This window comes from Entelurus aequoreus, linkage group LG18, assembly GCF_033978785.1.
Source record: "Entelurus aequoreus isolate RoL-2023_Sb linkage group LG18, RoL_Eaeq_v1.1, whole genome shotgun sequence".
Classification (NCBI taxonomy): Eukaryota; Metazoa; Chordata; class Actinopteri; order Syngnathiformes; family Syngnathidae; genus Entelurus; species Entelurus aequoreus.
Window position 1 is genome coordinate 7,140,994 of NC_084748.1, and position 26,893 is coordinate 7,167,886.

The 26,893-nt window shown below is 43.8% G+C and overlaps 1 protein-coding gene across 1 annotated transcript in view; it reads right to left on the minus strand.

Moving 5' to 3' along the window:
• c3b.1 (complement component c3b, tandem duplicate 1) overlaps positions 1–26,893 on the minus strand; it is a 65,301-nt gene that overhangs the window by 15,957 nt on the left and 22,451 nt on the right. The window contains exons 13-31 of the mRNA XM_062026417.1: positions 25,386–25,501; positions 25,171–25,314; positions 24,881–25,087; positions 24,619–24,819; positions 20,669–20,824; positions 20,469–20,598; positions 20,329–20,397; positions 17,085–17,375; positions 16,756–17,017; positions 14,290–14,375; positions 12,838–12,977; positions 12,548–12,757; positions 12,406–12,466; positions 10,763–10,846; positions 10,493–10,696; positions 10,301–10,376; positions 6,334–6,496; positions 6,152–6,259; positions 5,931–6,084 (exon numbers count right to left, since the gene is read on the minus strand). Coding sequence (XP_061882401.1) covers positions 5,931–6,084; positions 6,152–6,259; positions 6,334–6,496; positions 10,301–10,376; positions 10,493–10,696; positions 10,763–10,846; positions 12,406–12,466; positions 12,548–12,757; positions 12,838–12,977; positions 14,290–14,375; positions 16,756–17,017; positions 17,085–17,375; positions 20,329–20,397; positions 20,469–20,598; positions 20,669–20,824; positions 24,619–24,819; positions 24,881–25,087; positions 25,171–25,314; positions 25,386–25,501 — 2,862 coding nt within the window. The remainder of the gene's footprint in view (positions 1–5,930; positions 6,085–6,151; positions 6,260–6,333; positions 6,497–10,300; positions 10,377–10,492; positions 10,697–10,762; positions 10,847–12,405; positions 12,467–12,547; positions 12,758–12,837; positions 12,978–14,289; positions 14,376–16,755; positions 17,018–17,084; positions 17,376–20,328; positions 20,398–20,468; positions 20,599–20,668; positions 20,825–24,618; positions 24,820–24,880; positions 25,088–25,170; positions 25,315–25,385; positions 25,502–26,893) is intronic.

Here is a 26,893-nt window from a genome sequence, read left to right on the forward strand (position 1 = left end):
TACAAATATGCATGAAAACACTCCTACAGACTGTTAACGTGTGTTGTTCTCAAATGAACACTTTACGACAGTTCTATGTTTCCCTTTACGGCTATTCATGCTGGAGGCGGGGCAGTGGGGGCTGCTGGGATATGGCTTGTAATGGAGGGAACTATGTTGACATGTCGGCTGCCTCGGGGTCTGAATAAAACTCAATATACTTAATATACGTTGTGTCTACTAAGTCTATATCAACATTGGTAGCAGAGGATGGTTTGAAGATGGCTGCGAACTACAGAGTACCGCCGAAGTTTGACGAAACCAGGCCGTATGAATGTTGGAAAAATGAAGTTAACATATGGGCACGAGTTACCGAACTCGACAAGAAGAAGCAGGCGCTTGCTGTGGCTTTGGGTCTGGAAGGACGAGCCAAGGATATCGCTATGGAGATACCAGCAGACGACTTGGACAAAGACACTGGTATGGCGACATTACTAGCAAAACTGGACGGTGTGTTTCAGCAAGAAGAAAAGGACCGCGCGTACGAAGCGTATTCCCAGTTTGATCGTTTAATGAAAGACAGTTCCGTTTCAATGGCAGACTACATAATTGACTTTGAGCAGCGATACAATCGAATTAAAAAGTACGACATGGCGCTTCCAGATGCTGTGTTAGCCTTCAAGTTGTTGGACACGGCCTGCCTCGATGAGAAAAACAGACAACTTGCACTAACGGCGTGCCCCGACCTAAAGTTTGCGTCCATGAAGTCGGCACTCAAGCGGATTTTTGGAGCGAAAACGGCGCCAGGTTTGTCGCACGGGATTCAACTAAACCAAGATGCAGCTTTCTTCACTGAACAACGACAACGACAAGGACAGGGAAGACGGAACACGTTTCAACAGAAGAGTGAAAGGACACCGTTGCCGGGCACCAACCCATTGGATAAGTTCGGTAAGCGTTCAAGATGTGCCGTTTGTCAAAGCACATTTCATTGGGCCAAGGACTGTCCTTACAAGAAGAACGAACAAGTAAGACTAACAGAAGACGAAAATGTAGAAGAAGTTAACATAACGTTGTTGACAAATGACCCTATGTCTGACGCTGAGATTTTCATAACTGAATCCCTGGGATCAGCCATCATAGACACGGCATGCACTCGTACAGTATGTGGGGAGAAATGGCTTGACAGTTATGTTAGTTGTCTCAGTCAAGAGCAGACAGACAAAATGATGAGGACAGAAAACACCAGTTCAAGACCATTTCGTTTTGGAGATGGCAACTTAGTATATTCCACCAGAAAAGTGAAACTACCTGCCAAAATAGGACAAACAAAATGTCACATTGAGACAGAAGTGGTCAACGCTGACATTCCACTGCTGCTGAGTAAGTCCTCACTGAAGAAGGCAGGAACTGTTTTAGATATGGAGAATGACAGAGCAGTGATGTTTAAACAGCAGATTCCTCTTGAGTTCACCAGCTCAGGACACTACTGTGTGGACATAAGAGACAAAAACAGCACAACACAGCAAATGAAAGATGACGTGATACTTGCAGCGACAGCTGAAGATGAAGTCCTGACAGTGACAGAAAACATGTCTTCAGCCGAAAAGCGCAAAATCCTTCTCAAGCTACACAAACAGTTTGGCCACGCATCTGCAGACAGGCTGCAGAGGCTAATTCAAAACTCGGGTAATAAAGACAAGGACTGCCTCACTATTTTGCAACAAATAGTGCATGATTGTGACATATGTCAGAGATACAGCAAAGCGAAGCCGAGGCCAGCTGTTGGTCTGCCTCTAGCTACAGAATATAATGAGACGGTGGCGGTGGACCTGCATGAGTTGGAGCCAGGAGTGTGGTATCTACATGTGATCGACCAATTCACCCGGTTCAGTGCAGGAAGCATTGTGAAGACAAAGAAGGCCTCTGAAATGGTCAACGCCCTCATCCACACATGGATAAGTGTTCACGGCCCTCCTCGTATTTTGTACAGCGACAACGGTGGAGAGTTCAATAATGAAGAGTTTCGTGACATGGCCGAAAACTTCAACATCGAGACGAGGACAACAGCAGGATACAGTCCCTGGAGCAACGGGCTGTTGGAGAGACACAATCAGACTCTCACCGACATCCTACTGAAGGTGAGACGGGAAAATGGATGTGACTGGCACACTGCCCTAGACTGGGCTCTTATGGCTAAGAACTGTATGCACAGTGTTCATGGTTATAGCCCACATCAACTGGTATTTGGTCAAAACCCTAACCTTCCCTCTGTATTAATTGATAAACTACCTGCACTCGAAGGCACTACTGTTAGTGCAAGGGTAGGACAACACATATCAGCGTTGCATGCTTCTAGGAAGGCTTTCACTGAAGCTGAATGTTCAGAGAGAATAAGGAGAGCGTTACGTAAGCAGCTCAGATCCACAGATGAAAAATATGAGACAGGAGACAAGGTCTATTACAAACGAGCTGACAGTACAGAGTGGAAGGGACCAGGGATAGTTATTGGTCAGGATGGGGCTGTTGTATTTGTAAGACATGGTGGTATCCTTGTTAGAGTACATCACTTGAGGCTTAATAAGTTACACACAACTGCTCAAAGTGAGGTTCTCGATGACACAAACAGTGAGATAATTGTACAGAATCAAGCAGCAGACAGTGAAAACACAGATGTAGTGAACAGAGCCACAGGTGGCTTATTCAGTACACAAAACACAGATGCTGATAACGAACAGGAAAGTGACAGAGAGTCCAATGCAGGAGAGGGAGCTCATTCGTTAGTGACTCATAATGATGTAATTCAAACTCAAATGGAGCACAATGTCTATAATGATAACCCTGTTATTCCTGTGTCCAGTGTCAAGGTAAAAGCGGGACATACTGTAACCTTTATGAAAAGTGACGAAAGTGTTCTATGTAAAGCAAAAGTCCTAGGTAGAGCAGGCAAAGCCACAGGAGGGTATAAAAATTGGTATAACCTGCAATTTATTGAAAATGATGGGAGTCATGGTCAAAAAGAAGCTGTTGATCTGTCACGTGTGAATAGTCTCAGCATTGAGTCCGATTCAGAAGTCATGGATGCTGATGTACTTATAACAAAAGACATATCATTTGATGAAGCTAAACAAATAGAGATTGAAAACTGGAGCAATAATAATGTTTTTGAAGAAGTTGAAGATACAGGCCAAAGATGTGTTTCCACCCGTTGGGTCTGTAGTCTAAAAGAAACTGAGAACGGTATTGTGCCTAAAGCTAGACTTGTAGCCAGGGGTTTTGAAGAGTTCAATATCCAACAGGTGCAAAAAGATTCACCAACCTGTGCTTCTGAATCCCTGAGGTTATTGCTAGCAGTGATTAGCCAAAATCAGTGGAAGGTCCATTCTATGGACATTAAATCTGCCTTTTTGCAAGGCATGGAGTTATCAAGGGACATTCATGTTCACCCCCCCCCAGAAGCAAACAGTAAAGGGGTGCTATGGAAACTTAAGAAATGTGTATATGGTCTTGCTGATGCATCACTTTATTGGTATAATAGAGTGAAAGAAATAATGCTGAGCACAAGTGGTAAAGTGTCACAAGTGGATCCTGCAGTCTTTTATTGGTTGGATGAACAATGCAAAGTTAAAGGGGTACTTGCATGTCATGTGGATGATTTTCTCTGGGCAGGTTCACAAAACTTTGTAACTGATGTGATTCCTCGACTGAAGTGTGCGTTCCGTGTGGGACGTGAGGAACATGATAATTTCTGCTATGTAGGAATGGACATTGCCACTGTAAATGGTGTAATTGAGATGAATCAGCAGGGCTATATTGACAACATGCAACCCATAAACATGCAGCCAGCACGTGCTATACAGAGAGATTCAGCTCTTAGTGAAACGGAAAGAGAGCAGCTGAGATCAAAAATAGGACAAATTCTTTGGGTTGCAAAACAAACTAGACCTGATGTTATGTTTGACGCTTGTATTTTGGCATCTATTCTGAAAAATGCTACTGTGCAGTCCATTCATGATGCAAATAAGGTGATTCGTAAACTTAAAGCAGGAAAGGTTACTCTGAAATTTCAACATTTGGGTAATAATGATGCTTTGAACTTGACTGTCTTCAGTGATGCCTCGCTGGGAAACTTGCCTGATGGAGGTACTCAAGGAGGGACATTGATCACTCTCATGGGGGAAAACGGGAAGTTTTCTCCTCTCTGTTGGCAATCTAAGAGGATCAGGCGTGTGGTGCGGAGCACCCTTGCGGGAGAGACACTCGCTATGTCGGATGGAATAGACAATGCTATTTTCCTTTCTACTCTTTTTTCGGAGCTCACTACTGGGACCACCAAATTAAATGCTCCCACGTTGGTCTGTGTGACTGACAATCACTCTCTTTATGATGCCCTTAAGTCCACTAAACAGGTCACAGAGAAGAGACTTCGGTTGGATATAAGCGGGATCAAGGAGCTCATTCAGAGTAAAACAATCAAAAAGGTGCTCTGGTCAGTGACAAAAGCCCAACTAGCTGACTGTCTGACGAAAAAGGGGGCATCATCCCTAGTGCTCTTGAAAGCACTATGTGAAGGACTGTGGAATCCACCCTAATTGGAATTCACCCTAATTGTTGTTAAAAAAAAAAAAAAAAAAAAAAAAAAAAAAAAAAAAAAAACACAGGCGAGAATGCTGATTGTATTTTGTTATTTTCTTGAATGTTTTTCAATTGCCTTTTCCCTTGTTGCACTTGGCTTTTGTTTTTCTTATTTTAAAGAAAGAAGAGGGAGATTGTTAACGTGTGTTGTTCTCAAATGAACACTTTACGACAGTTCTATGTTTCCCTTTACGGCTATTCATGCTGGAGGCGGGGCAGTGGGGGCTGCTGGGATATGGCTTGTAATGGAGGGAACTATGTTGACATGTCGGCTGCCTCGGGGTCTGAATAAAACTCAATATACTTAATATACGTTGTGTCTACTAAGTCTATATCAACACAGACATCACACATGGGACGGTTTAGTGAGTAAGAATTGTTTTAGTTATATTGTAAAACTTACAAACGTTGCTTGGAGTGACGAATGAAGGATCCACACGAGTAAGAACGCTATGGACGGATAAAAGACCGAATGGCAACTGTACTTCCGGTAGGTTCATAGCTCAGTCAAAACTGAAAGGCAATGCAGCGCCTGCAGTGAGCGAACTGGTCCAAAAGGTGGCGCCGTAGCACAAACAATAACACCCCTACTCAGTGTCTTTGCCTGTCTTTTTTAAAACATTTTAATGATTTATGTTATGGCCGGCCGTCACCGAAGAAAAATCCATTAATTAGCCGTAGCGTTTTATAAGCAGCAGGGTTCCAAGCGTAGGAAAAAAGTAGCGGGTTATAGTCCGGTGCGGCTAATATACGGGAAAACCGCTTTTCTTAAAAAATTTAGTGGGTGTAGCTTAAATACTCTAAAGTCCGGGAAATACGGTAGGTTCGTAAGTTGAGGTTCCACTTACCTGTATACTGTCTGCAAATATTAAAAATAATATATAATTAGTATGGAATTGAATTAAAATGCTTCAGATTTTAAATAAATACATAATAATAATAATAATAATAATAATATATTTTGTTTGTAAAAAGCACTTTACATTGAGCAAACAACCTCAAAGGGCTACAGTGTATTAAAAAAATAATAATAATAAACATAAAAAAATAATCAAAATAAATCAAAATAAAAACTGGAACAGCCTAATAGCTAGAACTAGTATGCATATATCTATAAAAATGTTTTTTTTTTTTAAAAGAAGGGTTTTTAAGCCTTTATTAAAAGCATCCACAGTCTGTGGTGCCCTCAGGTGGTCAGGGAGAGCGTTCCACAGACTACAAAAAAAGTCATACAAGTTCTTCAAATGCTATGTAGGAAATTCAAGAGGTTTTCAAATCCTGAAACTGAAAGTAAAGAAGTATGAATATGAAGGTACCTTGACGTGACGCCCTGAGATGTCTTGTAGGGTCCAAGGCCGGTCCTTTCCCCACCAAGGCCAGGGCGTAGGAGGCGATGGCCACCGTGTAGGGCCTCAAGCCCGACCTCATCAGGGCCCTCCTCAGGTATTCTGCTGTCCTACTAATGCCCGCCTGTAGGGGGGGCAGACATGTGATCATCTCCATAGCAACAGGAGGACTGCCCGGTTGAACGAGTCACCTCCAGGTTTTGACCGCTGCATCGGATTCCCGCCTGCTCCGCCTCCGCCAGCGCGATGAGGACGAAAGCCGTCAGCGTGACCTCGCCGTCCCTGCCGTGTATTCCGCCCTGGCGGACGAAGAAGTAAAACGTTCACGCCAAGGCCAGCGCTTTCTGTCCAGGCGAGGGCGAGTGCGTCTCACGGTCATGGTTGTGCTGTACACGGGGTTGTCCTCCACGAAGTAACCCTTGGGAAGCCTCTGCTTGTTGCCCACCAGGAACTTGAGCGGCTCACAGACTTGCTGGGTGTCCACGCCGATGATGGAGTGAGCCATGGAGAAGACCTTCACTACGTACGCCGTGATCCTGCAGGCGCGCACGTGAACTAGGATTAGATCGGAAGAGGCTCCGCTCATGTGGGCCTAATTTATTCAATACAAATAACAAGTAAACGTCAGAAACGCCCTGTGTGAATTTGACCCTTGGCCCGCCAACTCTGCTCTCAACCTCTGGACCGGGGTGGATCGAAGCTACAAAGCTAGTGTAAAGCCAACTCGGAACCAATTAGCATACTTGCAAGATGGCGCCAAGTATCAAAATCCATAAATTTTAGGTTTATACAAGTGAAATCAGTAAAAAATGCTAACATAAACATTAGCATGCTAACCTTAGCAAAAGATGAGAGCATACTTCTATGAGGGCGCCAAGTATTAAAACGCATAATTTTTAGGTTCAAACAAACAAAATTAGAAAAGATATTAGCATAAAATTTTAGTATGCTAACATTAGCATGATGACATGGAAAAAGTTAACATACTTCTAGTATCAAAATCGATGAGTTTTAGGTTTATATGAATGAAAGAGGCAAAAATGTTAGCATAAATCGTTGATGTGCTGGCGTTAGCACGCAAATATAAAATAAGTTAGCATACTTCCAAGATGGTGCCAAGTATCAGAATCCGTGATTTTTAGGTTTATACGAATGAAATAGGCAAAAATGCTAACATAAAACATAAGCATCCTACGTTAGCATACTAATATAAAAGATAGCATACATTCTGTGAGGGTGCGGAGTATCAAAAAACATAATTTTTAGATTCAAACGAACAAAATTAGCGAAGATGCTAGCATGAATCGTTGATATGCTAGCATTAGCACGTTAATATAAAATAAGTTAGCATCCTTCCAAGATGGCGCCAAGTATCAAAATCCGTGATTTTTAGGTTTATACGAATGAAATAGGCAAAAATGCAAACATAAAACATAAGCATCCTAACGTTAGCATACTTATATAAAAGAAGATAGCATACATTCTGTGGGGGCGCGGATTATCAAAAAACATAATTTTTAGGTTCAAACGAACAAAATTAGCGAAGATGCTAGCATAAAGCATTGGTAAGCTAACGTTAGCATGATGCCTTCGAAAAAGTTAACATACTTCTAAGATAGCGCCAAGTATCAAAATCAATGATTTTTAGGTTTATATGAATGAAATAAGCAAAAACCCTAGCATAAAACGTTAACATGCTAACATCAGGATGCTAATATAGAAGAAGTTAGCATACTTCCAAGATGGCGCAAGGAAGTAGCAAAATCTGTGATTTTTAGGTTTAAACATACAAAATTAGCTAAAAAGCTAGCATAAAACGCTACCATGATGACATAAGGAAAGCTAGTGTACTTCAAAAACGGCGCCAAATTTTAAAATACACTATTGTATATGCTTAAACATATGAAATTAACTAAAAAGCTAGCATAAAAAGTTAACATGCTGACGTTAGCATGACGACATATGAAAAGTTTACATACTTATCAAGTCATTAAAAATAATTTTTTCTGTTTAAATCTCACCAAACTTGTCCTAAACCAGAGGTTCTCAATTATTTTCTTTCACGCCCACCCTAAGGGACAACAAATATTTTCACCCCCCCATACGCCACTGCCTCTCACGCCCCCCCCCCCCCCCCCCCCAAAATTGTTTTTATCATAATTAAATGTGAAAATGTGTGTCAAATGTGTATTTGTCAAGATGTATGCTATGGCTTCTCAAAAATAACATTTAAAATGATAATAAATAAATAAAAATTATAAATAAAATAAAACAGCACAAACTAATGGCATTGTTTGTAAAGATATTAAAATAAAAACAATGATTTGGTCACATTGGGTCCAACTCTCCCATGTGCTGTAGTGAAAAAAGGTGTGCAACCGCGCGGATTCTGGCTGAACAACATTGTCCCCTCAAACTTAAGTCTTTCAGTGCGCGCCTTCATCCAAGATGCGCACTTTGGGTGGGGCAACACTTAAATGTGGGGGTTTTCTCCCAAATCTGTCCGGCATATTCTCCCTTTGACTTGAGTCAAAGGGAGATATAAGTGCAATATAAGTCCATTATATTGCACTTGTAACCAGGAGACAGTGGGCATTTAGGGTGACCAATCAGAAAGGAGGTTGCTGGACCGTGTATTCAAGTCCCGCCCATATGTGCCACTAGGGAGGAGCACTACACATGTAGACAACGAAGAAACGAAGAGCGAGTGTAAAGAGAGTCCGTGAGCACAACCAGAGTCTTTGTGTGCGCGGGCAGAGAGACCATGACTGCAGAGAGACCATGCGGGCAGAGAGGCTATGCGGGCAGAGAGACCATGCGCACAGAGAGACCATGCGGGCAGAGAGACGGGCAAAGAGACCATGCGGGCAGAGAGACCATGCGCGCAGAGAGACCATGCGGGCAGAGAGGCCATGCGGGCAGAGATACCATGCGCGCGGAGAAGTTATGCGGGCAGAGGGATGGGCAGAGTGACCATGCATGCAGAGAGACCATGCGAAGCAGAGAGATCACGCGGGCAGAGAGATAATGTGGGTAGAGAGACCATACGAGCAGAGAAACCATAAGACACCATGCAGGCAGAGAGACTATGTGGGCAGAGGGACAATGCGGGCAGAGGGACCATGCGGGCAGAGGGACCATGCGGGCAGAGAGACCATGCGGGCAGAGAGACCATGTGGGCAGAGAAACCATGCGCTCAGAGAGACCATGCAAGCAGAGAGACCATGCAAGCAGAGAGACCATGGGGGAAGAGAGACGGGCAGAATGACCATGCACGCAGAGAGACCATGCGCGCAGAGGGACCATGCGCGCAGAGAGACCATGCGGGCAGAGAGACCATGCGGGCAGAGAGACCATGCGGGCAGAGAGACCATGCGCACAGAGAGACCATGCGGGCAGAGAGACCGTGTGGGCAGAGAGACCATGTGGGCAGAGAGACCGTGTGGGCAGAGAGACCATGCGGGAGAGAGACGGGCACAGAGACCATGTGGGCAGAGAGACCATGTGGGCAGAGAGACCATGCGGGCAGAGAGACCATGCGGGCATAGGGACCATGCAGGCAGAGAAACCATGCGCACAGAGAAACCATGCGCGCAGAGAGACCATGCGGGCAGAGAGACGAGCAGATAGACCATGTGGGCAGAGAGACCATGAGGGCAGAGAGACCATGCGGGCAGAGACCATGCAGGCAGAGAGACGGGTAGATGGATCATGTGGGCAGAGAGACGAGCAGAGAGACCGTGTGGGCAGAGAGACCATGCGGGAAAAGAGACCTTGCGGGCAGAGAGACGAGCAGATAGACCATGTGGGCAGAGAGACCATGCGGGCAGAGACCATGCAGGCAGAGAGACGGGTAGAGGGATCATGCGGGCAGAGAGATGAGCAGCGAGACCGTGTGGGCAGAGAGACCATGCGGGAAAAGAGACCATGCGGGCAGAGAGACGAGCAGAGAGACCATGTGGGCAGAAAGACCATGCAGGCAGAGAGACGGGCAGAGGGACCATGCGGGCAGAGAGACGAGCAGAGAGACCATGTGGGCAGAAAGACCATGCAGGCAGAGAGACGGGCAGAGGGACCATGCGGGCAGAGGGACCATGCGGGCAGAGAGTCTATGCGGGCAGAGAGTCTATGCGGGCAGAGAGACCAAACGTGCAAAGATATAATGCACAGAGAGACCAAGCGGGCAGAGAGACCATAAGTGCAGAGACAATGCGTGTAGACACCATTTTATAGTTTTTTATGCGGGCAGAATTTGGCACTGTTTTGACACCAGGCGCCCTTCTTCTTGCCTTTCAAGTAAAGTAATCAAGTACTGACACAAGTTCAGCTAAAGTACTTACCAAGTACTTGCACCTTCCCTCCTGTAGGGGGGGTAGGAGCCATCAGTCTTTTTGTAGGCCAGCTGGTTTTCATAGCCTGGGAACATCAGAAGATCGAAGAAGACGTCTCAAACACGATGACCTCATCCACCCATGTATCCCTTCATCCATCCTTCCAGCAAACACTCGTCCTCCATCTCCCTCGTCGCTCACCTCTCCTGATGTATCGCAGCGCGTCGACCTTGCGCAACACGCCCACGCTCTCCCAGTCGTCGGTGCGTTCCAGGTAGAGGGTGGCAATGAGCGGCAGCGTGATGGTGGCCAAGTTCTGTTCCACGCAGCCGCCGGGCATCCGGATGAGGGACGCCAGGGAGTCGTCGCTGATGGAGTTGTCGATGCTGTCGGCCAACACGTTCCCTGGGAGAGGGAAACAGGAGTCCAGATCAATCCTCTCTTTTCATTCCACCATCGCCGATGTCTGACCTCTGACGTTGATGAAGGTTTCCGGCACCGAGTTCGGTACCACGCCCTCCAGTTCCACCTTGCCCACATGGACTGTCTGCTTTCCTGTGGAGCAGTGGTTCTTAATTATTGTCTGCCACGACACCTCTAGGGGGACATCATTTTTTTTCACGCCCCCCTTAAGTAATGTTTTTTTTTTTAATCTGCAGGTGTCAAGATAGTTTGATGCCATCACGCTACTGCCTCTCACCCCCCTCCCCTCCTACGCTTCCCGCCCCCCAGGGGTGCCAGCCACACTATTTAAGAAGTACTGGCTCACAGTTACATTTTTGTACGGGACGGAATTTTTTACCGCCCTTAAGTGAACGTTTGTTTTACTATCTGTACAGTATATGCCACTATTACGCAATTGCTTCTCACGCCCCCCCCCCACACATAACACGTCAAGCAAAATGTTTTTCTGGGTATGTGTTCCTCGGGTAATAATGTTACATTATATCAGTGATTCCTCATAATTTTCTCTCACGCCCCCCTAAGGGGCCAATTTGTTTTCACGCCCCCCCCCCCCCCCGAATGGAGCTGAGATAGGCTCCGGCACCCCCCGTAACTTAATATTTGTTTTTATTAATCTGTATGTGTATATTCTTTACGAACACTAAAGATGCCATTACGTTATTGCCTCTCACGCCCCCCCAAGAAGTAGAATTTGTTTCATACCCCTTGAAGTTATTTTTTTTATCTGTACGTGTCTACATAGTTCTTTTCGAGCACTAAAGACGCCATTATTCTATTGCCTCTCACGCCCCCCTTCCAAGTTACCTCAAACAGCCCCACAGTTACATTTTTCTACAAGACAGAATTTTTCACACCTCCCTGAAGTAAATGTTTATTTTCCTGTGTATGTCAAGATATACGCTATTACACTATTGCTTCTCACGCCCCCCCCCCTCCCCCGCATATATCACGGCAAGCAAAATGTTTTTCTGGTTATATGTTCCTCGGGTAATTACAATGTTACATTATATCAGTGATTCTTAATCATTTTCTTTCTCGCCCCCCAAGGGGCCAATTAGTGTTCACGACCGCCTTAACTTAATATTTGTTTTCATTAGTCGGTGCATGTCAGGATAATTCTTCACGAACACTAAAGATGCCATTACGCTATTGCCTCTCACGCCCCCTTCCCCGACACCTCCCCCCCAGGAGTAGAATTTGATTCACCCCCCCCCGAAGTTATTGTTATTTTTTTTATCTGTATGTGTCTACATAGTTCTTTACAAGCACTAAAGACGCCGTTATGCTATTGCCTCTCACGCCCCCCCCCTTCCAAGTTACTTCACACAGCCCCTGTTAAATTTTTCTATAGGACAGAATTTTTCATACCTCCCTGAAATAAATGTTTATTTACCTTTTAATGTCAAGATACACGCTATTGCCTCTCAAGCCTAAGGGACATACCTTTTTTCACGGGCCCCCCCTCCCCCAAAAGTTAGTATTACTTTCTTATCTGTATGGGTCAGGACAATTCTTTACTAACACGAAAGACTATTTTACGCTGTTGCCTCTCACGCCCCCCACACTCCCCGACCCCCAGGGGTGCCCGCCCCACTGTTTAAGAAGGTGGGGCGGGCACTCCTGGGTTAAAGTCCACTGGTCGCCCACACCTCCTTCAGCAGACGGGTTCAGGACGGCACTTTGGACTTTGGTCTTCTGGACTCCATCCATCTGTTTGTGTCCGACACGAGAATGCTTAGTCGGCATATTTTGAGACATTGGGATACATCGAAGCCGCCGCCATCGACTCACCACCACGCGCAGGAGCTTCTGGACGCGGTCTCCGCCCATCAAGTCACGGGCCACCACCATCACCTCGATAGGGAGCCTGCCCACCGCCAGGGGCATGATGGTGTAGGGCACCACCTTGGACGCCCCCGCCGCCAGCGTCACTTCCTGCGTGTGTCGGTCCCTGAAGGCGACGCTGCACACGTCTTCCGTCTTCATCAGAACCACGCGCACCTGAGGGGACGGCAAAAGACCAGAGCCCGCTTGGACGGCTGCGCCAAAAACGGGGTCAGCCGTGAAAACGCGGCGCTCACGTGCAGATCGTCGTAGCCGTAGTTGTGGATCACGGCCTTGATCTCCACTTGTTCGTTCCTCGCCACCGAGTACGGCAGCTTCAAGTCCACGAAGAAACGCTTCCAGGCTTTGATGTTGTACGGCTCGGCCACGCAGAAACCTAAAAGTCGAGGTGTGTCCATTAATGAGGTGTTGGACATCTTCCACACCAAACACTTCCACCTCGGTGGAAGCTTACAATAGCGTGGCGCTGGCTAGCTTGCGCAGGTGTACCTTAGTGTTTGAATAATTATGTATAAATTATCACACAACTTTTATGCTTAAAGGCCGTTGCTATAGTTATCAATTGTGCTGAAGTTGTACTTTTCTATCTGTGCAAAGGGACAACTTGCAATCTAGGATTGCGAGTCGTCTCGTATCAGTGTTTGTGTCCAGACCCGGCCTGCTGACTGCCAAGGCCTAACATCGAGTACTGTGACGCAGACAAAGCAGAGACAGGGCGATATCACGAGTGTCAGCACATTTATATTTCTGAATAATCATATATTGTATCTAACTGGGGCTGCTGAAATTACCCTCCCTTCCTTCAGAAATCCTAATCTACGGTTTGACTCCCTCGAATGGCCTTGACGCTCCAACAACAGGAGCAGGCTGTTCTGAAAACATACCCAAGGACACCTCAACGATGGACGCTTTTGACCTCCCTCCCTCCTCAAAGACACCTGGAGTCAAACTTTTGCTTGCATGCAGAACGGCCTCAGGCCTACGAACATGAACACTACATCAACACACCCAAGACAATGGGCATATACACACACACACACCCCTCCCCCACCCCACGCCTTCACCACCGCTTGATTCCCTTTCGGGGTGATGGACGGCTGGCAGCCCTTCATAGCAGCAGTCGACCTCCAGGGCCCCAACTCCCCGCCCCTCTGTTGCGAGTTGTCGTGATTAAATGTAACATGTTTATGTGTGCATGGCATGGAGGGTTTTTTCCCCACTCCAGACTAGGCCCCCTTAGGAGCCCAGTCTAGATTGTATTTTTTTACTCATCTTCTTCCCCAGCGTTTTACCTTTTCCCCACCTTTTACGGAGCGCCTCGTGGCGACCCATCAGCGTTCCTGTTCTGCAACCCTGTACACTGTTTGTTTGTCTAATCTTGAACAGGTTTGTGCTGAAAACATAGTTTCGTTGTACTTGTTGCAATGACAATAAAGACCTACCCTATCCTATACAGAAGCAGCCTCAGTGATGTAACCAGGGACCTCCCAAATAAATAGAGGAGCACGTAGGACTGTACCTTAGAGCGTAGGTTGGAACTGTAACTAAGTGTACAGCCCAATACGTCTCTCCTCATTGAGCAAAATGTAACTCCGTCTCTGAATGATTCCTTGCTTCTTGTCTGTTTAATAGATGTCATCAGTGTTTGAACCTGACACTTAGCATCCAAGCTACGCTGGTCTTCTTACCTGTGTTAGGCGAGGAGCTGACGGCCATCACCCCCCACTCTGTGATGCTGTCAGGTAAAGCCTGGGTCACGTCCTTAGACGCTAACCTGATCAGTTGGAAACGACAAAGATCAGCGGGGAAATCAAACATTCATCTCGACATGCATGACCCTGTGACAACATTAGAAGTTATCGACATTATTATAGCAACGTGATGCTACATGCTAACATTACATTGTAACATTATTTTAGGCTAGCAACACTGGCATAGCTATGTGAGCCACATGCTCACATTACATTTTAACATCACGCTAGGTTAGCGACATTAGCATACCTTTGTGACAATACTTGCTAACATTACATTTTAACATCATGCTAGGTTAACAACACCAGCTTGGCTAAATCATGCTACATGCTAACGTCATTCTAGGTTAGCGACATTGGCATACGTATGTGATAAAACATACTAAGATTACATTTTAACATCATTATAGGGTAGCAACACTGGCATAGCTAAATGATGCTACATGCAAACACAATGCTAGGTTAGCGACACTAGCATAACTATGTGATGTTACATGCTCACATTACATTTTAAGATAATGCTAGGTTAGCAGCCTGAGCATACCTATGTTAGCGACATGCTATTATTACATTTTAACATCATTCTAGGTTAACACAATGGCAGAGCTCAATGAACAACATGCTAACATTAAATTTCAACATCCTTCTAAGCCAGTAACACGAGCATGTTACTGGCATGTTACTAGCATGTTAATAGCTATGTGACACTACATGCTAACATTACATTTTAACACCATGCTGGGCTAGCAACTCTAGCTTAGCTATACGAGCTACATGCTAACAACACATTTTAACGCAATTCTAAAGATACATGCTAACAACAATTTTTCAACATCATTGTTGGTTAGGAACACTAACATAGCTAATAGCTCTGTGATGCTACATGCTAACATCACATTTTAACACCATGCTAGGTTAGCGACTCTAGCATGTTACTGGCATGTTACTAGCATGTTAATAGCTATGTGACACTACATGCTAACATTACATTTTAACACCATGCTGGGCTAGCAACTCTAGCTTAGCTATACGAGCTACATGCTAACAACACATTTTAACGCAATTCTAAAGATACATGCTAACAACAATTTTTCAACATCATTGTTGGTTAGGAACACTAACATAGCTAATAGCTCTGTGATGCTACATGCTAACATCACATTTTAACACCATGCTAGGTTAGCGACTCTAGCTTGGCAATATGAGCTACAAGCTAACAATTCATTTCAGTGCAATTCTAAGGCTACACTTTTTTAACCTCATTGTAGGTTAGCAACGATAACATAGCTAATAGCTGTGTGACGCTACATACTAATATTACATTTTACCATTATGCTAGGTTAGCATATTCACTGAATAAAAACTATCTGATCATACATACGGTCTGTATAGCTGACGAACGGATAGCTGTCAAGAGTTGTTTTAAGATGTGTAGTGAAGCCTGATTTTTATTTATTTTCTTAACCCCACCCATTACTCTTTGCGTCAAATAAAAACTATCTGATCAAACATACGGTCTGTATAGCTGACGAACGGATAGCTGTCAAGAGTCGTTTTAAGATGTGTAGTGAAGCCTGATTTTCTTTTTATTCTTCAACCCCACCCATTACTCTTTGCGTCGAATAAAAACTATCTGATCATACATACGGTCTGTATAGCTGACGAACGGATAGCTGTCAAGAGTTGTTTTAAGATGTGTAGTGAAGCCTGGTTTTTATTTATTTTCTTAACCCCACCCATTACTCTTTGCGTCAAATAAAAACTATCTGATCAAACATACGGTCTGTATAGCTGACGAACGGATAGCTGTCAAAAGTCGTTTTAAGATGTGTAGTGAAGCCTGATTTTTTTTTTTTTTTTAACCCCACCCATTACTCTTTGCGTCAAATAAAAACTATCTGATCAAACATACGGTCCGTATAGCTGACAAACGGATGAAGTCATTTTAAGATGTGTAGTGAAGCCTGATTTTTTTTTTTAACCCCACTCATTACTCTTTGCGTCGAATAAAAACTATCTGATCAAACATACAGTCTGTATAGCTGACGAAGGGATAGCTGTCAAGAGTCGTTTTAAGATGTGTAGTGAAGCCTGATTTTTTTGTATTTTTTTTTTTTAACCCCACCCATTACTTTTTGCGTCAAATAAAAACTATCTGATCAAACATACGGTCTGTATAGCTGACAAACGGATGAAGTCATTTTAAGATGTGTAGTGAAGCCTGATTATTATTTTTTTTAACCCCACCCATTACTCTTTGCGTCGAATAAAAACTATCTGATCAAACATACGGTCTGTATAGCTGACGAACGGATAAAGTCCTTTTAAAATGCGTAGTGAAGCCTGATTTATTTATTTTTTTAACCCCACCCATTACTCTTTGCGTCTTCTGACCTCACTCACCCATCTGTGTCGGCGTCGCTGGGCAGGTTGATGTCGGTCCACAGCCACGACTCGAAGAACTTGGAGCGCAGGTAGACGTCCCGCTCCTCCAGGTAATCGTCGTCTTCGTACTCCTCGTGTTCCACGCGTTCCTCTCGTGGCGGTTCTTCTTGCTCCACCACACTCGGTTTCCTGAGGTATGCGTCCGCAGTGTGGAAGGTCTTATGGGGGGAGCTGTACATCACGAAAGACCGCTCGGACTCGACTTGTCTACTTCCCCAGTCTACCAAGAGGACCAGAATTTTCATGTGATCAGCAGTCCAGCTTCTCAGCCGCCATGAAGGACTTACTAAACATTTCTCTCCGAAGAGGGATTATGGGTCCCAAAGGTCCGCGGTGTGCAAAGGTGGGCACGGGTGGTGCAGTGGTGGTGGGTGCAACGGTAGTGGGTGCATAGGTGGTGGGCAGCTCCGTGTCCAGCTCCTGGTCCCGGTAGGTGGCGCAGCAGTAGCGGAAGGCCCTGATGCACTCCCAGCCCTCCGTGATGTAGAGAGAGCGCCTGGTGCACGAGTAGGGCATGGGTATGTCCCGCAGCCCGTCTCTGCAGCAGCGATGCTGCAGCTTCTCCTTGTAGTGACTCTCTGCAGCAAACACAACATCATCCATTTATCAGATCATTTATTACAACATATTTTTGACTATTGTTGTTCTTGTTTAGGTCGGGAAGGGCAAACTTTTTTTCCCGTGAGGTTTAAATTGATCAAAACTAAAGAATGGGAACCAATATGACGCATTTTGTACATTGAATATGTCAACAAATGTTAAACAAATGAGCTAAGATGGAGATACGAGAGAGAGAGAGAGAGAGAGAGAGAGAGAGAGAGAGAGAGAGAGAGAGAGAGAGCGTTAAAAAGAGAGATGAAGAAAGGTAAGAGTGAGAGAGAGATATAATGATATAGAGAGATAAGAGAGAAGTAAAGAGAGAAATAAGAGAGAGAGCGATAAAGGTAGAGAGAAAAAGTTTGAGATAAGAGAGAAAGTGATAGAAGAGCGATAAAGAGAGATAAGAAAAATATAAAGATAGCAGAAAGAGATATAGAGAGATGTAACAGATCAGAAAAGAGCGATATAACAGAGGAATCTAAGGAGAGATAAGAAAGAAATTAAGAGAGCTAGGAAGAGATTAAAAGAAATCGGAGGGAAAGACAAATACAGAAAGGGGAATACAAATATAGATAGGGATAATACAGAAATAGATAAGATAAGATAGAGAATTGAGAGAGATAGATAAGAGAAAGATACATAAATATAGGAGAGAAATAAGAGAGCCCTAAGAGAGATACTGTTTATAACAGAGAAAGCTAACGAGAAATAAGAAAGAGATAAAGAGAAACAAGAAAGAACAAGATAGAGTGAGATAAGAGAAAATTGATTAGCGAAATATAGAGATAGAAGAGAGATTAGAGAAACATAGATGAACACATTAAGAGAAAAGAGAGGTCAGAGAAAGCTAAAAAGAGATAAGAAATTTAAAAAAAATAAGAGACAGACAGATATAAGGAGATAAAACAGAGAGAAATGGAAAAAACAGAGAGGGACATAAGAAAGAAAACGATAAGAGATTAAGAGAGGGGAGACATAAGCGAAAGATAAAGAAAGATGGAAAAGAGAGATAGAGAAAAGAGAGCGGTAACGAGATACAAGAGAGCGATATAATGACCAATAAGAGAGAGATATGAGAGAATGTTTAAGAGATATAACAGATGGAGATAAAGAGAGAGATAAGCGAGGTATGAGTAAATAAATAAATAACAAATACAACAGAGAGATATAAGAGAATGTTTAAGAGATATAACAGATGGAGATAAAGAGAGAGATAAGCGAGGTATGAGTAAATAAATAAATAAATAACAAATACAACAGAGAGATATATTATATATATATATATATATATATATATATATATATATGACAAACAATACAAATAATGTATGAAAATCGATGATGTGAACTATGAATAAAAACATCAAGCAGAGGTTTGTCATCTCAATGTCATGAATATGAACGCTGAATCAATCAATATTATTATGAATATTCATTGAGTGGGTGTGCCTAATTAACTCAAATCAATGGGATGAATATGGATGATTAATTATTGATATGAATATTCATTGAGTGGGTGTAACCAATTAAGTCAAATCAATGGGATGAATATGAACGAGTAATTATCTAAATGAATATTCATTATGTGGGTGTGCATAACTAATTCAAATCAATGGGATGAATAGGAATGATTAATTATCTATATGAATATTAATTAAGGGGTGTACCTAATTATACCGAGGATGTCGTTGTGGCTTGTGCAGCCCTTTGAGACACTTGTGATTTAGGGCTATATAAATAAACATTGATTGATTGATTGATTGATAATTCAAATCAATGGGATGAATATGAATTATTAACTATTTATATGAATATTCATTAAGCGGGTGTATCTAATTACGTCAAATCAATGGGATGCATATGAATAATTACCTATATGAATATTTATTAAGTGGGTGTGCCTAATTCAAATCAATGGGACAAATATGAATGAGTAATTATCTATATGAATATTCATTGAGTGGGTGTGCCGAAATAATTCAAGTCAATGGGCTGAATATGAATGATTAATTATCGATATGAATATTCATTAAGTGGGTGTATCTAATTAATTCAAATCAATGGGATGAATATGAATGATGAATTATTGATATAAATATGAATTGAGTGGGTGTGCCTGATTAATTCAAATCAATGGGATGCATATTAATTATTGATATGAATATTTAATAAGTGGGTGTGCCTAATTAATTCAAACCAATGGGATGAATATAAATTATTAATTATCAATATGAATATTCATTAAGCGAGTGTACCTAACTACGTCAAATCAATGGGATGAATATAAATAATTAATTACTGATATGAATATTCATTAAGTGGGTGTACCTAATTAATCCAAATCAATGGGATGAATATGAATGATGAATTATTTATATAAATATGAATTGAGTGGGTGTGCCTGATTAATTAAAATCAATGGGATGCATATTAATTATTGATATGAATATTTAATAAGTGGGTGTGCCTAATTAATTCAAACCAATGGGATGAATATAAATTATTAATTATCAATATGAATATTCATTAAGCGAGTGTACCTAACTACGTCAAATCAATGGGATGAATATAAATAATTAATTACTGATATGAATATTCATTAAGTGGGTGTACCTAATTAATCCAAATCAATGGGATGAATATGAATGATTAATTATCGATATGAATATTCAGTAAGTGGGTGTGTCTAATTAATTCAAATCAATGGGATAAATATGAATGATTAATTATCGATATGAATATTCAGTAAGTGGGTGTGCCTAATTAATTCAAATCAATGGGATAAATATGAATGATTAATTATTCATATGAATATTCATTGAGTGGGTGCACCTAATTAAGTCAAATCAATGGGATGAATATGAATGATTAATTATTGATTTGAATATTCATCAGGTGGGTGTGCCTAATGAATTGTCCCCGCGGACTCACCCAGCTGTGCTTTCCTCTGCAGGCGTTCAGCAGAGCGCCTCCTGGTGTTGCTGACAGGACAGTGCAGCGCTGCAGGGGAGCACGGAGACGTGACCACGCCGCACTTGAGGACACAAACAAGATGATGGCGTCCTTCTTACTTTGTCTGGTGTTAGTTCTGAAGCCGCCGCTGGACGAGAACATCAGTCCGGCGTCCTTCAGCACCCCCTCCGCACTGCCCCCTCCTCCGCGGGTGCAGCCGATGTCCCCGTGCTCCACCAAGTCCCACATCTGAGGAAAGACCGAGGAAACGTTGAGTCCGCCCCGGGGACGGCGACGTTGGCGGTTGCGGTCCTCGCACCTTGCCCTGGGTGAGTCTGTCCCTGTTGAGCAGGTAGACCGAGTTGTCCACGGCAACCAGGCTGACGTTGGCCCCGGGCTCGCCTCTCACACGCACGCTGAAGATCTTCCCCGGGATGTGGTCTGACTGGAAGCCATCCACTGGGCCCACTTGCAGCTGAAACGGCACATGGAGACCACTTCAATGTGCCCCCCTGGGCGTCCCTCAAACAACTTGAAGTTCAAAAGCGTGAGACTTGAGCTTCAGTGACCACACCGACGAAGAAAAGTGTGACGATAGCCATAGAACATGACCTGGTGCTTTGATAGTGGAGGTCTCGCTTGTTGACACAAATGTTTGCAAAGATTTAGCCCCAGTGATCATGTACTATCTGTGTTGTATGTCAACACTACACCTTACAAACCAGTCAGTTCCACTGCAAAATAATCCACCATGGGGCCAAAGAAAGTAGTGAGTGCCAGCACTTTGATAAAGAAGGTGAGAAAATCATTTTATTTCATTATTATTCTATATAGCTCTTAGCATCTCTTACCGTCTCTTACGTCTCTTAAAATCGCTTAGCATCTCAGCATCTCTTACCGTCTCTTAGCATCTCTTACCGTCTCTTAGCATCGCTTACCGTCTCTTAGCATCTCTTACCGTCTCTTAGCGTCTCTTACCGTCTCTTAGCGTCTCTTAGCGTCTCTTACCGTTCTCTTAGCGTCTCTTAGCATCTCTTACGTCTCTTAGCATCTCTTACCGTCTCTTAGCATCGCTTACCGTCTCTTAGCGTCTCTAAGCGTCTCTTAGCGTCTCTTAGCATCTCTTAGCATTTCTTACCATCTCTTAGCATCTCTTACTGTCTCTTACCGTTTCTTACCGTCTCTTAGCATCTCTTAGCATCTCTTACCATCTCTTACAGCAGACCTGGGCATTCTGCGGCCCGCGGGCCGCATCCGGCCCTTTGTGCGTCCCTGTCCGGCCCGTGTGAGCCCAATTATAAATTACAAAATACATTTAAAAAAGTATCTATGTCGAGTGTGCAATACAACGGTGCTGCTTTTGTTTTGAAAATCATTATTTGTATTACTTCCGTGTGGACGTATGCGTGTGCGTGATTGTGAGTGAATGTGAACAGCTGCTTTAAAGTTGAAAAAACATCTATGTCGTGCACGCAATACAACTGTGCTGCTTTTATTTTGAAAAGTATTATTTATGGGCGTGTGTCCGTGTGTAACCTGCGAGTGAAGGTGCACATGCAGCGACAAGTGATGCACGGTTTACACCCGAGACGCTAAAAAGAGAAAAGTTGATGAAGAATGCCGTGTTTCCAACAAAACATGGACTGCCAAGCAACGTTCCCTCTAAGGTGCGTGCCTGCGCAATTGCGCACTGCTCAAGCGTCCGCTGCGCGCAGCAAATATATGCCGCGCACCAAATCAAATCCCATCTGAATTCTAAACAAAATAAACATATTTATTCTATGTAATTTTGCAATGCAACTTTGAGTGACAGTGACAACCAGCGGCCCTAACGGTGTTCGTCAACACCGTTCAATTGAACACCGTTCAATTATTGTAACGTCTATCGAGATGCTTCGAGGACAGGAATTATATCGATCACTTTATTGAGCAAAACTGTTTATATTCGGACATAACCACACCAAAAACATGAGTAAAACAATTTTATCTCGAAAAACTAGTCATTTTCTGCCGTACAAACCAGGCCAAAACCAACTTGTCATCTGTCACCAACACGCATAGCACTAAACCACTGGTGCGTTTATGGCCACACAAAAAGTCGGACAACTCAAACACCACACAAAGTTACACTATGACTCCTCAGTCATACGTGTGCTTATTTTACTGTCATTTATTATTAATGTTAATTTATTTATATTAGTCATGGAATGCTGTTACACACACACTATGTTGAAGTATTACTATTATTATTAATTATTATTATTATTATTTATCTTACAGTATATATCAAAAATAATATTGAGCAAAATTTAATTGAAATATTGTCGATGTGGCCCTCCAGCAGTGCTCGGGTTGCTCATGCGGCCCCCGGTAAAAATTAATTGCCCACCACTGTCTTACAGTCTCTTAACTTAATGTATTGTTTCTTACCATCTCTTACCGTCTCTTAGCATCTCTTACCGTCTCTTAGTATCTCTTACCATCTCTTACCTTAATGTATTGTTTCTTACCATCTCTTAGCATCTCTTACCGTCTCTTAGCATCTCTTACCGTCTCTTAGCATCTCTTACCGTCTCTTAGTATCTCTTACCATCTCTTACCGTCTCTTAACTTAATGTATTGTTTCTTACCATCTCTTACCGTCTCTTAGCATCTCTTACCGTCTCTTAGCATCTCTTACCATCCCTTACCTTCTCTTAGCATCTCTTATCATCTCTTACCGTCTCTTAACTTAATGTATTGTTTCTTACCATCTCTTAGCATCTCTTACCGTCTCTTACCGTCTCTTAGCTTAATGTATTGTTTCTTACCATCTCTTAGCATCTCTTAGCACCTCTTAGCTTTTCTTAGCTAGCGTTTCTTAGCTTCCCATAGGACAGGATAGGATAGGATAGACTTTATTTATCCCATAATATGTAAAATATGTGGTTGCAGCACAATAGCGTCTCTTAGCTAGCATCTCTTAGCTTCTCTTGGCTAGCGCCTCTTAGGATAGGATAGACTTTATTTATTCCATAATATGTAAAATATGTGGTTGCAGCACAATAGCGTCTCTTAGCTTCTATTAGCTTCTCTTAGCATCTCTTGGCTAGCGCCTCTCAGGATAGGATAGACTTTATTCATCCACAATATGTAAATGATGTGGTTTCAGCGCAACAGCGTCTCATAGCTTCTCTTAGCTAGCGTCTCTTAGCTTCTCTTGGCTAGCGTCTCTTAGGATAGGATAGGATAGACTTTATTTATCCCACAATAAGGAAATTATGTGGTTGCAGCAACATACAATAGTATCTCTTAACCTCTCTTAGCATTTCTTAGCTAGCATCTCTTAGCTTCTTTTAGGATAGGAAACACTTTTTTTAAATCCCACAATAGGGAAATTATGTCGTTGCAGCGCATTACAATAGTGTCTCTTAGCTTCTGTTCGCTTCTTTGGCTTCTCTTAGCTAGCGTCTCTGATCATCTCTTAGCGTCTCTTATCTTGTCTTAGCTTCTCTTACTTTTTTTACTGTCACTTAGCTTCTTTTAAGCATCTCTTAGCTAGCATCTCTTAACTTCTCTTTGCGTCTCTTAGCTTTTCTTATCATCTCTTAGCTTCTTTTAGCGTCTTTTATCATCTCTTAGCGTCTCTTATCATGTCTTAGCTTCTTTTAGCGTCTGTTATCATCTCTTAGCATCTCTTAGCTTCTTTTAGCTAACTTTGCTTATCGTCTCTTAGCGTTGCTTAACTTCTCTTAGCTAGCATCCCTTAATGTTTTTTTGTGTCTCTTATCTCTTAGCTTCTCTTATTTTTTATTGTCACTTAGCTTCTTTTAGCTTCTCTTAGCTAGCATCTCTTAACGTCTCTTTCCGTCTCTTGTTGTCTCTTAGCCTTTATTATCGTCTCTCAGCTTCTTTTAGTGTCTTATCACCTCTTAATGTCTTTTAGTGTCTCTTAGCTTTTCTTATCATCTCTTAGCGTCTTTTATCATCTCTTAGCTTCCCTTGGCATCTCTTGGCTTTTTTTAGCTAGTGTTTTTTTTAGCTTTTCATAACTTCTCTTAGCATCGCTCATCATCTGTTAGCGTTGCTTAACTTCTCTTAGCTAGTATCTCTTAGCATTGCTTAACTTCTCTTAGCTAGAATCTCTTAGCGTTGCTTAGCGTCTCTTAGTAAAAAATGCATTTGCCTCTATATTATTTCAACTTCTTAGCATATTTGGGTTAGTTAGACTGTGTTGAATAAACAATATTGAAGTACATTTCTCTGGACTCTGTCCTAGGAAGCACTCACATCTCCAACGCAGGAGTCGGCCACATCCACCCAGATGGAGTCGGCCATCACCTCCTCCCGGGATCGTGCCATAAGGCTGAAGAAGGCCACGAAGCGGAAGGAGGGCATCATTTCGGGCGTGACGGTCATCCCCACGCTGGTGACCAGCTGTCCCGTCACGTCCATTCGCTTGGCATCGATGATCTTGCCTTTGTTGACCACCTGGCAGGTACAACAGGGTGTTCAGGACCCTGGGGAGGGTGCCGAGGTGACTGGGACCCACCAGGTAGGTGATGTGGCGGATGTTGTCTCGGAGCTTCGGCTCGGCAGCGATTGTGAGTTTGAAGGACAGCCGGTCGCCTACGGACGCCATGTTGGTGCTGGTGGAGATGTGGAGGTAGGTCATACTGAGCCTGGTATTGTACGGGAGGAGGATTATCTGGTTCTTAGCCTGCTGGTCTGGTTTGAGGCCCGCCTGCATGGTCTCGACCTGTAGAAGACCCAGAGCAGAAGAACACAGACTTCATCCGTCCGTCACATCATTTAACGACCCAATCACCAGACGGTTCTCACAACGAGGGTTTGGCTGCGATGACTGTCGGGCATGTTGACGGTGGCCCTGGTCGTGCCTGAGCTGACCACCATGGGCTCCTTCAGCATGTTCACCTTCACCGGAATGTTACGAGCCAGGGAGCCGTCGGGGTGGCTCACCTGGATCTGAGGAGATGGTTTTAGAGGTGAGCAGCCGTCAGCGAGCGGAAAGTGCTGAAACCCCGCCAGCAACGTACGGTGAAGTCAAAGGGGAGTCCTGGTTTGAAGAACTTCTGTGTGTCTTTGAAGGACAGGACGTACGGGGAGTCCACAATCCTGATGCCCGTCTTCGTCGCTTCCACCAGGTCGCTGCCTTCAGAAGGTGCGAAAAGAAGGGACCAAAATCTATCATCTCCTTCACTTGTTTGCACCACTTTTAAGAGAACAGGCATTCAAACCAACAAATCGCCCCTTGAACCCGCCTTAAGTGTGGCCTGGCCTGCTTCCGTCTCCTAGGTCGGAGGGTGGCATGGGTGTGTGAAGGATCAATGAAGATGTCGGTGATGATCGTTGAACAAAGACTCATTTATTTGATCATGCATCACTACGGGTTCTGCAGCACCTGGGGAGGATCTACCCAAAGGATATCTCCCTCCTCAGGGCCGCCAGACAACCAGTTCTTAGAAACCGATATGAGGTCCTCTCAGTTCCGTAGGTTCGTGGTCCGGGAGTTGACTTCACCATGACCATGTAAAGGCATGTTCGTGTACATAAGTGTTTACCTAAGCGTCTGACTTAGGCCACAACTAACCGTTGGCGTTATCTTAAACATGATACCGGCCATACTTGCCAACCCTCCCGATTTTCCCGGGAGACTCCCGAATTTCAGTGCCCCTCCCGAAAATCTCCCGGGGCAATAATTCTCCCGAATTTCTCCCGATTTCCACCCGGACAACAATATTGGGGGCGTGCCTTAAAGGCACTGCCTTTAGCGTCCTCTACAACCTGAAACCCTTACCCCTTAACAGCCGCATGCTGTCCACGCGTCCACTTTCCCTCCATATAAACAGCGTGCCGGCCCAGTGGCATGGGTGTGTGAAGGATCAAGGAAGATGCCGGCGATGATCGTTGAATAAAGACTCATTTATTTGATCATGCATCACTACGGGTTCTGCAGCACCTGGGGAGGATCTAGCCAAAGGATATCTCCCTCCTCGAGGCGGCCAGACAACCAGTTCTTAGAAACCGATATGAGGTCCTCTCAGTTCCGTAGGTTCGTGGTCCGGGAGTTGACTTCACCATGACCATGTAAAGGCATGTTCGTGTACATAAGTGTTTACCTAAGCGTCTGACTTAGGCCACAACTAACCGTTGGCGTTATCTAAAACATGATACCGGCCATACTTGCCAACCCTCCCGATTTTCCCGGGAGACTCACGAATTTCAGTGCCCCTCCCGAAAATCTCCCGGGGCAACCATTCTCCCGAATTTCTCCCGATTTCCACCCGGACAACAATATTGGGGGCGTGCCTTAAAGGCACTGCCTTTAGCGTCCTCTACAACCTGAAACCCTTACCCCTTAACAGCCGCATGCTGTCCAGGCGTCCACTTTCCCTCCATATAAACAGCGTGCCGGCCCAGTGGCATGGGTGTGTGAAGGATCAAGGAAGATGCCGGCGATGATCGTTGAATAAAGACTCATTTATTTGATCATGCATCACTACGGGTTCTGCAGCACCTGGGGAGGATCTAGCCAAAGGATATC